Source organism: Rattus rattus, chromosome 4 (assembly GCF_011064425.1).
Source record: "Rattus rattus isolate New Zealand chromosome 4, Rrattus_CSIRO_v1, whole genome shotgun sequence".
Lineage (NCBI taxonomy): Eukaryota > Metazoa > Chordata > Mammalia > Rodentia > Muridae > Rattus > Rattus rattus.
Window position 1 is genome coordinate 108,668,244 of NC_046157.1, and position 17,813 is coordinate 108,686,056.

Consider the following 17,813-nt stretch of genomic DNA (forward strand, 5'->3'; position numbering starts at 1 on the left):
AAAAAGAAAGAAAGAATCTCCTTGCAACAAAACCAAAAGAAGAGAGACACACAAACGTAATTCACCTCTAACAACAAAAAGGACAGGAAGCAACAATCACTACTCCTTAATATCTCTTAACATCAATGGACTCAATTCCCCAATAAAAAGATATAGATTAACAGACTAGATGAGTCAAGTGGCCCCACCATTTTGCTCCCTACAGGAAACACACCTCAGAGACAAAGACAGACACTACCTCAGAGTAAAAGGTTGGAAAACCACTTTCCAATCAAATGGTCCAAAGAAGCAAGCTGGAGTAGCCATTCTAATATTGAATAAAATTCAACCAAAATTCATGAAAAAAAAGATAAGGAAGGACACGTTATATTCATCAAAGGAAAAAGTCCACCAAGATGAACTCTCAATCCTAAATATCTATGCTCCAAATACAAGAGCACCTACATTCATAAAAGAAACCTTACTAAAGGTCAAAGCGCACATTATACCTCACACAAATAGTAGGAGATTTCAACACCACACTCTCATCACTGAACAGATCATAGAAACAGAAATTAAACTGAGGCATAGAGAAACTTACAGAAGTTATGGACCAAATGGACTTAACAGATATTTATAGTACATTCCATCCTAAAACAAAAGGATACACCTTCTCAGCACCTCATGGTACCTTCTCCAAAATTGACCATATAATCTACCACAAAACAGGCCTCAATAGCTACAGGAAGATAGAAATAATCCAATGCATCCTATCAGATCACCACGGACTAAAGCTGGTCTTCAACAACAATAAGGAAAAAATGCCCACATATACATGGAAGTTGAACAACACTCTACTCAATGATAACTTGGTCAAGGAAGAAATAAAGAATAAATAAAGACTTCTTGGAATTTGATTAAAGTGAAGGTACAACATACACAAACTTATGGGACACAATGAAAGCTGTGCTAAGAGGAAAACTCAGAGCTCTGAGTGCCTGCAGAAAGACACAGGACAGAGCATACATTATATACCTTTAATAAATATAAGTTATACCAGTATAGTCTCAGGGATGCTATTTTATAAATCATGGCTTGCAAAAATAAATATTACTACATGTAGTAGAGAATCTCTATTTCTATAGCCATTGAAAAGTATTTCAAGTACTTTTACATTATGTTTTGACATTTACTTTGCTTTAAAATACATATTTCCTTCCTAATCCTGTCTACTTTATAACACATTGTCTCTCGTTTGGATTTGCCCACAAGAAAGATCACAGTTAAATATGCTCACATCTCAGAAACTATGCCCATACCACCACATTCAGGTTCTACAGACAATAATTTTACTCTATACTGTGGAGTTACATTCTTAGTAATTTCCTTTCCAAGTTTGACATTTTAAGTATTTAGTTATGAATGTCTTCCTTATATGTGGATTAGTTATATAGGATTGGCAAGATTGTCCTACCTCATCCTTCCTTGCATAGACATTATGGGCCAATATGGATTTACTATAATTTCTAGTGTGATACTACTTTTGCTTTATCGAAGTTCTTTTGGGTATTTTATATGAGATGTAGTTCATCATCACAGATGTTTGAACAGTTGGTCCCCTGTTGGTGATGCTGTTTGGAGGCTTACAGGTGTGGCCTTCCTAGAAGAAATACACCATTAGCAGCCTTTGAGGCATCAAATCTGACTCCATTCCCAGATGACTTCCTAAACTTCCTAGTTTAGATTCAAGATGTAAACTTTCGGTTTGCTATTTCAGCTGTCATATCTGCTACTTCTGCACTGACATCATGAACTCTAACTCTTTGAAACACTGAGCCAGGATAACCTCCTCTCAATGTTGCCTTGCTCATGGCCTTTTATCACAAAACAGAAAATAAACTTACATGGATGTACACAGTGGGAAATAAATAGTAACAGTAATTTGAAATAAATAATATTATATTTTTGCATTTGGTTAGCTAAATTAACTTTTCTCTTGATTGCTGTTCACTAGATAAATTCAAAATAATTAAGACTCTCATGTGCTATGCTCTGTTTTTCACAATCTTTGAATATAGAACTCAGTGGTCTTAGAAATTTGTCTAGCAGAAAAATTCTTAAGTCTCACAGATGCTGATGCACGACTCCAGGCTAATCAACAAGTCTTGATTTGTGGGAATTGCTCCACAGTATTTCTAACTCGTGTTTTGTGATATGAATTTAAATAAAACCAATCATTTTTAACAATTGTACTGCAAAATAATGGAAGATGTACTAATCGTCAAACAATAGTGTATCCAATCTGGGGAAAGGTGTGTGTCTTATGAGAAAGAGCCTCAACATGTTAACTAAAACGTGATGAAATTTATAAACTGAGAAACTCGAGGCCTACCCGGTGAACAGTCAATAAAGCAAACTGTTCATGACTTTAAGGAATTGTTTAGAGATTGGATGCTATTCTAAAAGGCTTGGCACTATTATTATTCTTCCTCAGCAATTTGGGATGCAGTTTGCCTATGGTGAAGTAGGATTATGATTAAAACTTTGAAGAAATTGTTTAAAAATATAGTTGGCTTCCTCTGTAACAGCAAGTCCCATAACAATGGCACACAGACATGCTCCTTTTATTACCAAATGATAAAAAAATACTGATTTTTTTCTCTAAAGCATGTTATTTGCCATTTAGTATTAAAGCACTTTAAAACCTCTTAACGACACGGAAGTTGAAACTAAAGTACCTTAAATGTACTTTCTATGGTATAATTTCTTAAGAATATTTGATCTTAGGTATAGAATAATGATGGCATTTTGTATGCACTTTCATGAATTAAGTTTTTCCTTCAATACCTGTCATGGCTCCTATGGCATAATTACAAAGTAGTCTCTTTCTTCATTGTTCAAATATAGTGTACGATAAATTAAGATGCTTTTTTTAGAAGTAAAGTATTTAGCAATTTCATATGTATTTTGGAGGAAATTGCTGTAAGTATTCTTTATGCACATAGAAGAGAAAAAACTATTCATATAAAATATAAATATGATAATTGAAATAACACTGTTTGGCATATTTAATAGTAATACAATTCCCTAATGAAGGCATGCACTTCTGATACATTTTTTAGATCATTGATAAAACAAAAGAAATAAGTACATTAAGTTTCCTTTAATAATGTCATCATTATTCACATGTGATAATAGTCATAAAGTTCTAAATACAAATTATAAAATATTTTTTGGTCATGTGAAATCCACATTTCATCCATTTGTACTCACTAAAAGTTAACATAGCCATAGTGAAGACACAACTGGTTTTATAAACAGGGTGTCATGTAAATGTTTTTAATGAGTCACATTTACTGAATCATTGCTGAACATAAAATTTTCATACACTAATGTTGTATGTGCATGCAGGAATAGGCACTTAGATGATTTTTATCTCCTTAAAGTAAGTGCTCAGAAGGATAGCACTCTCAGACTCTTATTTCTTTTTTAAATCATTTTATTTGTTTACATTTCAAATGATATTCCCCTTCCTGGTTACCCCTCCACAAACTCCCTACCCCATCCCCTCTCTCTCCCTTCCCTTTGTTTTTAAGAGGGTGCTCTACCACCCACCTACTAACTCCCCCTTACCTCTATTGCATCCCCCTATGCCAAGGCATCAAGCCTCCACAGGACCAAGGACCTCTCCTCCCATTGATGCCAGATAAGGCTACCCTCTGCTACATATGCAGCTGGAATGTAGGCCTCTCCATGTGCACTCTTTGGTTGGTGGTTTAGTCTGTGGGAGCTCTGGTTTAGTTGATATTATTGTTCATCCTATGGGGTTGCAATCTCTTTCAGCTCCTTCAGTCCTTACCCTAACTCTTCTCTTGGAATCCCCATGCTCAGTTTGATGGTTGACTGCATCTGCATTGGTCAGGTGCTGGTAGAACTCTTAGGGAACAGCCATACCAGACTCCTGTCAGCAAGCCCTTCTTGGATTGAGCAATAGTGTCTGGGTTTGGTGTCTGCAGATGTGAAGTATCCCTAAGTAGGGCAGTCTCTTATTTCTTAACCTTCTCTTCAAAGGTGACATTATACCTCATACTGAGGTGACATTAACACCTCATAGCTCTGATGTAGTCTGTTTGTTCCACTCTCATGTCACCAGATGACATGATAGTTCTCTCACTGCATTCATTAGTTCAACTCGTTTCATTTTCATTATAGCTTCCAGTTCATAGCTAACCTGTTTCCATATATGAACATTATTAATTATGGCAAAATGAGATTCCAATTAACGAATTAAGATTTTGTTCATGTTCAGTATCAGTACAGTTAAGGTGCTTTGACTATTGTTCTCCAAGGACCATCAGCAAGCAAGTGACAGCTGGATTTAGCCCAGACAGTAAGAATGCCCATCTACTGGAAAGATGCTGTTTCTGGAAGTTTGCCTTTTGAGGCTGAGGGATAATGGAGTTATAGAACAGTGTAGCCCAAGATGAAGAGAAGAAAGTTGGTGTTTCAAAGCCTGGGCATTTGCCTCATTCAAAACAATAGGAGTTGTGTGCACTGTTGCCCTTGACAGGAATGCAGATATGCATAGGAGCCTAGGTAGCCAGGCTCTCCTTCCCGACTGAATGCACTGTCTTCCAGAAACATGGTCCAAGCGTGGTGAGGGACAAGTAGCTTTCACTTGTAGATTGTGACAGGGAAATTGGCATAATTTCCTATCGTTAGATCCCTGTGATCATTAATAAGATTTTGACCTCAGAGCCTGTGCTGTTCAGATTATTGCTTTTCTTCAAATAAGTTTCTTCCAACCCCAAAGTGTTTGTTATTGTGAAGACTTGTATAACTAATTCCTAACTGTAAGGACCTTTTGTTTGCTAAAGCTTTATATTTTATTTGTTCATTTGAAAGTGTGGAGTATCTACTCTCTTCTGATCATCTTGGTGTCTACATGAAGCCTTGTAAATACAATTTTGAATGAAATCAATCTATGTCCTAGTTACATATTTTTAAAGTGCCTGATACTTGCTCAGTGGTGTCAGATCACTTCATTATATGACCTAAAACTGACCTCTGACCTTCCAGCCAAAATGGTTTCTCAGTGAAAACCTACATCATGACTGTTCTGCAAATCCCAGAACAATATGACTGAGTGATGTATCAAAATCGAGAGCCTACTCTCAGGCTGCTTCATGCATGCAAATGCTATGGCCTCACCACACTGTTTGTTAACTGTAAAATTAAAAGAAAACAAGTGGAGCATTGTCTTGTTCACGTGTGTTTGCTACCTCCAACCTCAGGTGCTAGTGAAATCTGCATTCCTATTCCAGTGTAAAATTGACATTTAGTAATAACTATCTTCTTAAACTGTAAACATAACAATAAATCAGGGCTGTTGATATCCAAGCATATCACATTTTATTCAGACTTCTCTAAAACAAAAAAGTCATTTGTAAACCACACTGAATTTATTATTCACAGGAATTTTGTGGGAATTCAAGATTGAGATGTCAGCACCTTGATGTCTACATTTAGTGAGGGCTTTTCATTTACTTGATAATTAACACCTTTTGGTTTTGTCCTTACATGGTCCACAGGATGAATGTCTTCTTGTAGTTCTCACTTTTAAGCTATTTGATCTCATTCACGTAGACCTCATGTCCTAATCAACTCATTGAGAACCTAGTTCTCTGGTATAATTTAGATTTATTGAGCTAGATAAGCCCACAACAAATAATGTTTAAAAATAATGGAGATGTTGTTAGAGAACAGTTAAGAAAACCTGACAGGGGCAGGCTTGCAGTAAAACGGGATAGCAACCAGAAGGTCAATAGATCTACGCCTAGGTTAGAATAGACAAATGTTTCAGATTACTGATGTGTGACCTTGGAGAGCAAACTAAAAGCAGCCAAAAGGATATTCTGTCTTGTTTTTAAATGGAAAATGAGATAATGAATTATTAGGAAAAAATCAAAGATAAACCAGTTCTTTGCAATGTTCCTCAAACCTGACAAACACTTATACTATGCAAAAAGAAGAGATGGGATGACTGAACTTAGCAACAGACATCAAGGCACCATTAACAATATTATCCTTACAATATTATGACACAGTATTACATGCATCTCTATGCTCACAAATGAGATATCTTACATGTGAGGGGAAGATTGTGGAAAAGGTACAGTTTCTTAAAATTGACTCAAAACGAAATAAAATGTCTGAAATTATGTATGACAAGCAGAGAGATAAATGTTAACTATGAAGACTGTAACAACAATGAACAATTCTCAGATGTAGCTTTCTTCTTTTTTTTTTTTTTTTTTTTTTTTTTTTTTTTTTTTTTTTTTATTAACTTGAGTATTTCTTATATACATTTCGAGGTGTTATTCCCTTTCCGGTTTCAACATCCCCCTCCACCTCCCCTTCCTTATGGGTGTTCCCCTCCCCACCCTCCCCCATTGCCGCCCCTCCCCCAACAGTCTAGTTCACTGGGGTTCAGTCTTAGCAGGACCCAGGGCTTCCCCTTCCACTGGTGCTCTTACTAGGATATTCATTGCTACCTATGAGGTCAGAGTCCAGGGTCAGTCCATGTATAGTCTTTAGGTAGAGGCTTAGTCCTGGAGCTCTGGTTGCTTGGCATTGTTGTACATATGGGGTCTCGAGCCCCTTCAAGCTCTTCAGTTCTTTCTCTGATTCCTTCAACGGGGGTCCTAGACTCCAGTTCAGTGGTTTACTGCTGGCATTAGCCTCTGTATTTGCTGTATTCTGGCTGTGTCTCTCAGGATCGATCTACATCCGGCTCCTGTCGGTCTGCACTTCTTTTGCTTCATCCATCTTGTCTAATTGGGTGGCTGTATATGTATGGGCCACATGTGGGGCAGGCTCTGAATGGGTGTTCCTTCAGTCTCTGTTTTAATCTTTGCCTCTCTCTTCCTGCCAAGGGTATTCTTGTTCCCCTTTTTGAAGAAGGAGTGAAGCCTTCACATTTTGATCATCCGTCTTGAGTTTCATTTGTTCTAGGCATCTAGGGTAATTTAAGCATTTGGGCTAATAGCCACTTATCAATGAGTGCATACCATGTGTGTTTTTCTGTGATTGGGTTACCTCACTCAGGATGATATTTTCCAGTTCCAACCATTTGCCTATGAATTTCATAAAGTCATTGTTTTTGATAGCTGAGTAATATTCCATTGTGTAGATGTACCATATTTTCTGTATCCATTCCTCTGTTGAAGGGCCATCTGGGTTCTTTTCCAGCTTCTGGCTATTATAAATAAGGCTGCTATGAACATAGTGGAGCACGTGTCTTTTTATATGTTGGGGCATCTTTGGGTATATGCCCAAGAGAGGTATAGCTGGATCCTCAAAGTTCAATGTCCAATTTTCTGAGGAACCTCAGACTGATTTCAGAATGGTTGTACCAGTCTGCAACCCCACCAACAATGGAGGAGTGTTCCTCTTTCTCCGCATCCTCGAAAGCATTTGCTGTCACCTGAGTTTTTGATCTCACTGGTGTGAGGCGAAATCTCAGGTTTGTTTTGATTTGCATTTCCCTTATGACTAAAGATGTTGAACATTTCTTTCGGTGTTTCTAACTTCTTGAGTTCTTTGTATATTTGGATATAAGGCCTCTATCTGTTGTAGGATTGGTAAAGATCTTTTCCCAATCTGTTGGTTGCCATTTTGTCCTAACCACAGTGTCCTTTGCCTTACAGAAGCTTTGCAGTTTTATGAGATCCCATTTGTCGATTCTTGATCTTAGAGCATAAGCCATTGGCTTTTTGTTCAGGAAATTTTTTCCAGTGCCCATGTGTTCCAGATGCTTCCCTAGTTTTTCTTCTATTAGTTTGAGTGTGTCTGGTTTGATGTGGAGGTCCTTGATCCACTTGGACTTAAGCTTTGTACAGGGTGATAAGCATGGATCGATCTGCATTCTTCTGCATGTTGACCTCAGTTGAACCAGCACCATTTGCTGAAAATGTCTTTTCCATTGGATGGTTTTTTGGCCCTTTGTCAAAAAAATCAAGTGCCCATAGGTGTGTGGGTTCATTTCTGGGTCTTCAATTCTGTTCCATTGGTCTATCTGTCTGTCTCTGTACCAATACCATGCAGTTTTATCACTATTGCTCTGTAATACTGCTTGAGTTCAGGGATAGTGATTCCCCCAAGTCCTTTTATTGTTGTGGATAGTTTTAGCTATTCTGGGTTTTTTGTTATTCCAGATGAATTTGCAAATTGTTCTGTCTAACTCTTTGAAGAATTGGATTGGTATTTTGATGGGGATTGCATTGAATCTGTAGATCGCTTTTGGTAGAATGGCCATTTTTACTATATTAATCCTGCCAATCCATGAGCATGGGAGATCTTTCCATCTTCTGAGATCTTCTTCAATTTCTTTCTTCAGAGTCTTGAAGTTCTTATTGTACAGATCTTTCCCTTGCTTGGTTAAAGTCACACCGAGGTACTTTATATTATTTGGATCTATTATGAAGGGTGTCATTTCCCTAATTTCTTTCTCGGCTTGTTTCTCTTTTGTGTAGAGGAAGGCTACTGATTTATTTGAATTAATTTTATAGCCAGCCACTTTGCTGAAGGTGTTTATCAGGTTTAGTAGTTCTCTGGTTGGAACTTTTGGGATCACTTAAATATACTATCATATCATCTGCAAATAGTGATATTTTTGACTTCTTCTTTTCCGATCTGTATCCCTTGACCTCCTTTTTTTGTCTGATTGCTCTGGCTAGAACTTCAAGAACTATATTGAATAAGTAGGGAGAGAGGCAGCCTTGTCTAGTCCCTGATTTTAGTGGGATTGCTTCAAGTTTCTCTCCATTTAGTTTAATGTTAGCAACTGGTTTGCTGTATATGGCTTTTACTATGTTTAGGTATGGGCCTTGAATTCCTATTCTTTCCAGGACTTTTATCATGAAGGGGTGTTGAATTTTGTCAAATGCTTTCTCAGCATCTAATGAAATGATCATGTGGTCAGCAGACAAGAAAGCTACATCTGTTCTGCCATTATATAAACAAACTGAAAGAACAGATGTAGCTTTCTTGTCTGCTGACTTTTACTGGATGTTCGAAAGTAACTTCAGTATAGTGTTTGCTGCACAAGCATGAGAAACTGAGTTGATTGTCAGCACACTGTCAACACCAGGCATGTGCTTCTGTAATCATGGTGCATAGAGGTACATGGATAGTTGGCTGGATAGTCAATCTAACCAATTCAGTTAGCTCGAGATTCAATGAGAGACCTTGACTCAAATTAAGAGACAATGATAGCTGAAGAAGATACTAACTGTCTCTCATGCCTCCACATGTGTGTCTGCAACCCTGTACATGCCCTGCCTACACACAGCTGGGCTCAGCTTGTTTATGTTTTTCTGTTTGTGTTATGTCATTTACGTCACCCTTCTACCTAGGAACTGGGCATGTAGTACTAAATAGATATCATCATCACCTTCTGTCTCTCATTGTGCATGGCTGCTAGGACTCCTAGATTCCTGATCACAGTGCCACCAACTTTGAAAATATTTAGAAATGTCCTCAATTGCTTGGTTCCATGTCCAATTATTTTGCCAGTAGTAAATTATCTTTTCCTGTGTGCCGTGAATACATTTTGTTATGTTTTATACTGTTGCACGGGGATATCCAATTTATTACAGCCTACAGTTACCAGATCACCCCAAGCATGTAGCTATCCATGCCATATGGCCAACCCCATCACATAGTTTTAGTTTTGGTTTTTCTATCACTCTTCTTCTTTTTTTAGATTAGCTGCCATCTTATTATTCTCTAATTTTTATTTAATAAATTTTATTAATATTTCTATAGCCGTATTCTATAAAACAGATGCTTGCATTTCTCATACACCTCTAACCTAAGAAATATTCTACATTTATTTTTTAATCTAAAAGCTATAAGAATGTATTGCATAAACTTTTTTTATTGGTTGTTTTATTTGTATATGTTTCTAATGTTGTTCCCCTTCATGGTTTCCCCTCTGCAAGCCCCTAATCCCATCCCTCCTCCCCCTGCCTCTATGAGGGAGCTCCTTCAACCAGCCACCCACTTCCACCTCACTGCCCTGGCATCCCCCTAGGCTGAAGCATCTACTTTCCACAGGACCAAGGGCCTCTCCTCCCATCGATGCCAAACAAGGCCATCCTCTGCTATATATGCGGATGGAGCCATGGGGTCCCTCCAGGTCTATTCTTTGGTTGGTGGTTTAGTCCCTGAGAGCTCTGGGGAGTCCAGTTATTTGATATAGTTGTTCTTCCTCTGGGGTTGCAAACCCCTTTAGCTCCTTCAGTCCTTTCACAGGAACCCCAAGGGAAGAGTTAGGGGAAGGACTGAAGGAGCATCTTTCTTCTTGTGCTGTCTTTCCTGAATTGGCCACTCTTCTGTTCACAAATGTCTTACTGTTCATCATGCTACACTGAAGAATCTGTGTCAGACTGTAACATTTCTTAGGCCCTTGAATTCTAGAGCATATAATCCAAAATTTTTCCATATAAAATTTGCTTATATTGTTCATTTTTCCATGCCCAGTAAAAAAAAAAAAAACAGAGGCAGGAAGGAAGAACGGATTTCATAACTTCCTTCTAGTCAAAACAATTCTTTCGGAGTTCTCTCAAGCTTCAATCTTTACTTTATAGTATTTATCACATTTAGTGTAACTATATAGTACTTTATGTATAAGACACATTTCTCCTCAGTGACACTGTAAGTTCATAAATATTTTCTTAAAAAGAAATTGATTGTCCATTTTTATTCTACATTTCCTACCTTGAAGATGGTAAATTATTGTTTCCCATTCCACCTTTGATTTTATAGAAATATATTTACTGAGTAAAGTATAGTTTATGGCATGTAGTAGTGTGACATTCCCCATACCTAAGTTGTCATTCAGCAAGATGGAAATAAACATCATTTTCTTCATGAGCACATGCATGTGGTGAAGTGAGCCACTACTCCATCAGGGACCATTTCATATCCATGCCTCACACAGTATAAATACGTACATTTTAACTGCTAAACTCCTCTCAGCTCCAAGGCACAAGATGGTGCTGGGTGCCATTTTATTCCACACAAGCATGGCACATTATGAGATCAGACAGATCTGCATATCTCCAGGATGTCTGGGATTTAATTCCTTTGTGGAACTGTTTGTTAAAATAGTTCATCCTAATTTAAAACGATTGTTTCTGTATGTAGTACTTTAACCAAGTTAGAAGAGCAGCTCCCATAAGACATCAACTATGGCAGTCAGACTGAATCACACCAAGAGGCTGCTTTAGTTATTTCTCCCAGGCCTGAGCCAAGGCTTACCAGGTTCTCTAGGGAAACTGCATGGTGGAGGAAAGAAGGTAGAATGCCACAACCAGAAAGAGAAGAGGGCGTTAAGCTTAAGTTTGAGCCGCAGTGTTGAAATGGAAAAATTAGTGTACTAAGGATGGCTGGGTATTAGCTATTTTGCTTGTGGGGTTTGTCTGCTATAAACTTTCACTTTTTCAAAGAAATGTTAGACCTAGTTCTTAAATTAACCAAAAGCCTTGTTGTAGTTAGAGTTTCATTATACCTACAGGTGGAATTAATTTAGGAATATATGTATATATATATTCATATCCATTAATTGATTAATTTGAACTATCTTTCAATTTATCTAATGCTATCTATTAACTAAGTAATTATCTAGTTAATATTTCTAGTATAGTTTATATCTTCTCCAGTGGATTTGAATTCATATGGCTATATTTATTCCTAAAATGGTTTTAGTCCATTATAAATATTATCTCCTTCAAAAGATGTATTTCCAAGATAAGAACCACATGATCATTTCATTAGATGCTGTGAAAGCATTTGACAAAATTCAACACCCCTTCATGATAAAAGTCCTGGAATGATCAGGAACTCAAGGCCCATATCTAAACATAGTAAAAGCAATATACAGCAAACCAGTAGCTAACATCAAACTAAATGGAAAGAAACTTGAAGGAATCCCACTAAAATCAGGGATTAGACAAGGCTGCCCACTCTCTTCCTGCTTGTTCAATATAGCACTCGAAGTCCTAGCCAGAGCAATCAGACAGAGAAAGGAGGTCAAAGGGATACAAATTGGAAGGGAAGAAATCAAAATAACACTATTTGCAGATGATATGATAGTGTACTTCAGTGACCCCAAAAGTTCCACCAGAGAACCACTTAACCTGATAAACAACTTCAGCAAACTGTTGGGGTACAAAATTAACTCAAACAAATCAGTAGCCTTCCTCTACTCAAAGGATAAGCAGGCTGAGAAAGAAATTAAGGAAATAACACCCTTCAAAATAGTCCCAAATAATATAATATATCTTGGTGTGACTTTAACCAAGCAAATGAAAGATCTGCTTGACAAGAACTTCAAGTCTCTAAAGAAAGAAATTGAGGAAGATCTCAGAAGATGGATTTTTCCATGTTCATGGATTGGTAGGATTAACATAGTAAAGATGACCATTTTGCCAAAAGCAATCTACAGATTCAATGCAATCCCCAACAAAAATTCTACTCACTTCTTTGTAGAGATAAAAAGAGCAATTTGCAAATTCATTTGGAATAATAAAAAACCCAGGATAGCGAAAACTATACTCAACAATAAAAGAACTTCTGGGGTAATTACCATCCCTGACTTCAAGCAGGATTACAGAGCAATAGTCATAAAAACTGTTTGATATTGGTACAGAGACAGGCAGACAGATCAGTGGAACAGAATTGAAGACCCAGAAATGAACCCACACACCCCTAATCACCTGATCTTTGACAAAGGAGCTAAAATCATCCAATGGAAGAAAGAGCATTTTAACAAATGGTTCTGGTTCAACTGGAGGTCAGCATGTAGAAGAATGCAGATTGATCCATTCTTATTACCATGGACAAAGCTTAAGTCCAAGTGGATCAAGGACCTCCACATCAAACCAGATACACTCAAACTAATAGAAGAAAAAGTGGGGAAGAGTCTTGAACACATGGACTCTGGGTAAAATTTCCTGAACAAAACACCAATGGCTTATGCTCTAAGATCAAGAATCGACAAATGGGACCTCATAAAATTGCAAAGCTTCTGTAAGGCAAAAGACACTGTTATTAGGACAAAACGGCAACCAACAGATTGGGAAAAGATCTTTACCAATCCTACATCTGATAGAGGACTCATATCCAAAATATACAAAGAACTCAAGAAGTTAGATTCCAGAGAGCCAAATAACCCTATTAAAAATGGGGTACAGAGCTAAACAAAACATTCTCAGTTGAGGATTATCAAATGGCCCAAAAGCACCTCAAGAAATGTTCAACATTGTTAGTCATCAGGAAAATGCAAATCAAAACAACCCTGAGATTCCACCTCACACCAGTCAGAATGGCTAAGATAAAAAACTCAGGTGACAGCAGATGTTGGCAAGGATGTGGAGAAAGAGAAACACTCCTCCATTGTTGGTGGGATTGCACACTGGTACAACCACTCTGGAAATCAGTCTGGAGTTTCCTCAGCAAATTAGACATTCCACTACCTGAGGACCCAGCTATACCTCGCTTGGGCATATACCCAAAATATGCTCCAACATACAACAAAGACACATGCTCCACTATGTTCATAGCAGCCTTGTTTAAAATAGCCAGAAGCTGGAAAGAACACAGATACCCTTCAACAGAGGAATGAATTCAAAAAATGTGGTACATCTGTACAATGGAGTACTACTCAGGTATCAAAAACAATGACTTCATGAAATTCATAGGCAAATGGAATGAATTAGAAAATATTATCCTGAGTGAGGTAACTCAATCACAGAAAAACACACTTGGTATGCACTCATTGATAAGTGGATATTACCCAAAAAGCTCAAATTACCGAAGATGCAATCCAGAGACCACAGGAAGCTCCAGAAGAAGGATGACCAAAATGCAGATGCTCCCACTCCTTCTTAAAAGGGGGAAAATATCCATTAGGAGGGGATATGGAAGCAGAGTTTAGAGCAGCGACTCAAGGAATGGTCATTCAGAGCCTGACCCACATGTGGCCCATATATATACAGCCACCAAAACTAGATAAGATTGATGAAGCTAAAAAATGCATGCTGAAAGGGACCGGATATAGATCTCTCCTGAAAGACACATCCAGAACATGTCTTATATAGAGGTCATTGCTAGCAGCAAACACCCGAACTGAGAATAGGACCCCCTTGGGGAGAATTAGAGGAAGTATTGAAAGAGTTGAAGGAGCTTTCCACCCCATAACAAAAACAATGCCAACCAGCCAGAGCTTCCAGTAACTAAACCACTACTGAAAGACTATATATGGACTGACACTGGGCTCCAACTGCATATGTAGCAGAGACTAGCCTTGTTGGGGCACCAGGGGAATGGGAAGTCCTTGGTTCTGCCAAGGTTGGACCCCAGTGCAGGGGAATATAGGGTGGGGCAGTAAGGGGGATATATAGAGTAAATTCAGGGGAAGGGGAGGGGATGGAATGGGGGCTTATGGACAGGAAACCAGGAAGGGAAATAACATTTGAAATGTAAGTAAAGAAATATGTCTAATAAAATTTTTTTAAAAAATAAACATTTGTAAAGTGGTTGGCCAGAAAAAAAAAGATGTATTTCCAAATTACCATTGTCAATATGCAAAAAGAGGTTAGTTTTATGCTTATTACTGACACTATTGACTGTCTATGTGTATAAAGTACATAAGACCTATATTATTCTGGAAACTATATCTTTGATCTTAAATCGAATATACATCTCAGGGCTGGAGAGATAGCTATCCCAGTGTTACCTCACTTTGCTTTTGTAGAGGACTCAATTATGGTCCTCACTACTGACTTCAGAGGGCTCGTAAGTACTTGGAACCCCTGTTGGTGCCCTTTTTTGGCTGCCATGTGTGTACCTGAGCACTTAGGAGACAACACACATATGCACACATAACACACACACACATACACACAGACAGACAAAGGAATACACACAGGGGAGGGAAAGGATGAGGAAAGAATGAGAGGAGAGAGAGAGAGGAGAGAGGAGAGAGAGAGAGAGAGAGAGAATATACATTTAAAAGAATATGCATACTAAACTGCTTCTGGTGTTTTAATATTAAATCTAGCACCTGGTGTATTTATTGATTTAAGAACCTTTTGCATTACTTGAGGAACTCAATTTTTCCCAGGTGATATGTGTTTTATTTTATTATTTGATTAATAGGATTTTCAATGAGCTATTGCTATCAGCTCTCTTTTAGGAAGTAGCATTACCTTAAGAGCGTTTGGATTGGAAGTCTGAAGTAATTCCTGAGGTTTTGTGTGCAAGTGTGCAAATGTGCACATATGTGTAGGGTGCACCTCATAACCTCTTCTTAATGGTAAAGTTAAAATCTTGTAATCATTACTTATACTTGATACAAAGTATACTTTGCTCTTTGTCATTCGGACATTCTGTTGATTTTGCTTTTCAGTTCAATTTTGTGGGGAAATTGCTTGGACCAAGAGGAAACTCCTTGAAGAGGCTACAAGAAGAAACGGGTGCTAAAATGTCTATCCTGGGCAAAGGATCGATGCGTGACAAGGCAAAGGTACCGAGCGTCTTCTCATGTTGGGCAGGCTCCAGCTAGGAGCCCTGTTTACTGTATGCAGGGATGGCTTTTACATTTTCTATGAGGCTTCTTTCTCGTACCACACTGCTGCCCATTCTGGTATCAGTCTCTTCAGTCGTCCCTTGCCTCCTCCTCAGGACATACTTCTGTGTTTTCTTTTGCACTTCTCTTAGTAAGTTGTTGTCATATTGTTGTACTTTTTAATAACCTCGGTGGGATGTTATTCCATGTTGGTACTTGGGTTTTTTTAATTGCCTAGTTGGACCCTTTTCCTCTTCTACCACACAGTGCCATCCATTAGCTCATTGGATTCTCTCCACTATTTCACTTGGACCCCATTGGCTGAGGTTATTCCATACATTTATCTGAAAATAGGAAAATCCTGGTTGTGCCTTGAAAGGTTTCCATGGTGTGATTGCACGAGTCATCTGGCCCAAAGGTAACAATATGCTAAGGGACATCAAGTTTAATGTTTGTAATAATTTATTTCACATCTGAGCTACTTAACTGCACCTTTTCTACAGTGGTAGCAATTTGTCAGTGTTAGAATTCAGGGTTTGTAGAGATGTATTCATGAGGAATCCTGAAAACTCATTTGGTAAGCAGTGGGATATATACAGTTGCACCATTTGGCTAAACTATATTTTTATCTTCTCTTATATTACACGATTCTGGGAAAATGAAAAGCTCAGATGTCAAACTTTGACTATGAGAGCACTTAGAAAATCAAGTATGGGTTTCAGTTTTAAACGATTAAAGAGAGACCTTAAATGAATGAAGTTAAAGTGAAAAATATCACTAATCTGGTCAATAATTTCATAAGTTTTGTAGTAGTAGTTTCAGAAATGATAAATTGTTGCAAGGACCATCCATTACTCTGCTCCCATTTAGGAGTAACTGTCAAAACATTTAAGAGTTTGTTGCTATAATTCCTTGCCAGCTGTCACATGCAACCCAATTTATATTTTCTTCCTAAACCAGATGAAATTTATACACTTTAATTATATTTTCCAATATTCTTTAATGTTGGATATTTAATTACTTAATATAAAACCTTATGTCTGAATTTGTTATTTTCTCCAACTGTGTCAAATTCTTATGAACGATGTGCTTTTCCCAGGGTTAAGGATTAGATTAGGCCTTATATCTCTTGTAAGGTTTAGTGAACTCTGCAGTATCTTAATATCTTCTTTATGCTTAAGATATAGCTGAATGATTTATCTGCATATCTCATTGAAGTCTTCACTTTCCCAGGATGGAAATGGCCTGATTAGCATTGTACATTAGGGACCGTCATACCATCTCTTCTTGACTTTTAAAATGGATATGTGCATATTTTTCATCTCTATATTTTTGGATATTTTTCTATCCATCAAGTACAAAATTGGATGCCCTTCCCTGTAAGCAGGTTAGGTACCAGCAAAATTCTGTGGAAATCCAATAGGAAACATATTTGAGTCTAACTTTCTATTGGGTTTAATTACTAAAACTCCTTATTACTTAAAATTCTGTTTCCAATTAATTTTTGTGACCCTCCCAACATAGTTGGCTCTGCTTGGAATGTTTTCAGATTGTACTACAAAATTTACATATAAGAAATACAGTGAAACAAAATGAAGTGCTTAATAATAGTGTTGCATCATGCCACAAAAAATGATTCTTCTCACATTAGGACATGACTTTCAAGAGTAATAGACAAGCTACATAGTACATATTTGATTAAAATACATTTTTAATGTTACTGATCACTATGCCTCTTAGTAACATGACCTGATATCATTTGGTTTGCTATCTTAAAATATATAAGTAAAACTCATCCAACTTTTCAATGACTATATATAGGTATATGCATATAGTCAGTCATCTAATAGGTTTGAATACAGGTAGTAATTTCAATAGTATTCATTAAGCATACTATGACCAGTTCATAAATGTTTTTCCTCTTAGAGTTTATATCCTGATGAAGAGGCAGATAATCTATAAGTGAATGCATTTTGAACTGTGATTGTTTGATAATTATTAGAAGTTAGATAAAGCAGGGAAAGAGAAGGACGTGCTAGTAGCAGGAGCAATGTTTTGACACAGGAATCAAATAATTGCCAGGTATCAGAGAACCAACCATGAAGCACACAGAATTGCGAGAAAGGATGTGCAGCATAATGGTTCTAGGAAGAACATGTACCTTTACCTTTTACCTTCTAGTAACCATAGCAGCAAATAC

The 17,813-nt window shown here is 37.5% G+C and overlaps 1 protein-coding gene across 2 annotated transcripts in view; it reads left to right on the forward strand.

Moving 5' to 3' along the window:
* The window catches only part of Khdrbs2 (KH RNA binding domain containing, signal transduction associated 2), a 449,495-nt gene that overhangs the window by 129,019 nt on the left and 302,663 nt on the right, over window positions 1-17,813 (forward strand). For both annotated transcript variants that reach the window (XM_032900880.1, XM_032900881.1), the window contains exon 3: window positions 15,455-15,571. In XM_032900880.1, the coding sequence (XP_032756771.1) occupies window positions 15,455-15,571 (117 nt within the window). The remainder of the gene's footprint in view (window positions 1-15,454; window positions 15,572-17,813) is intronic.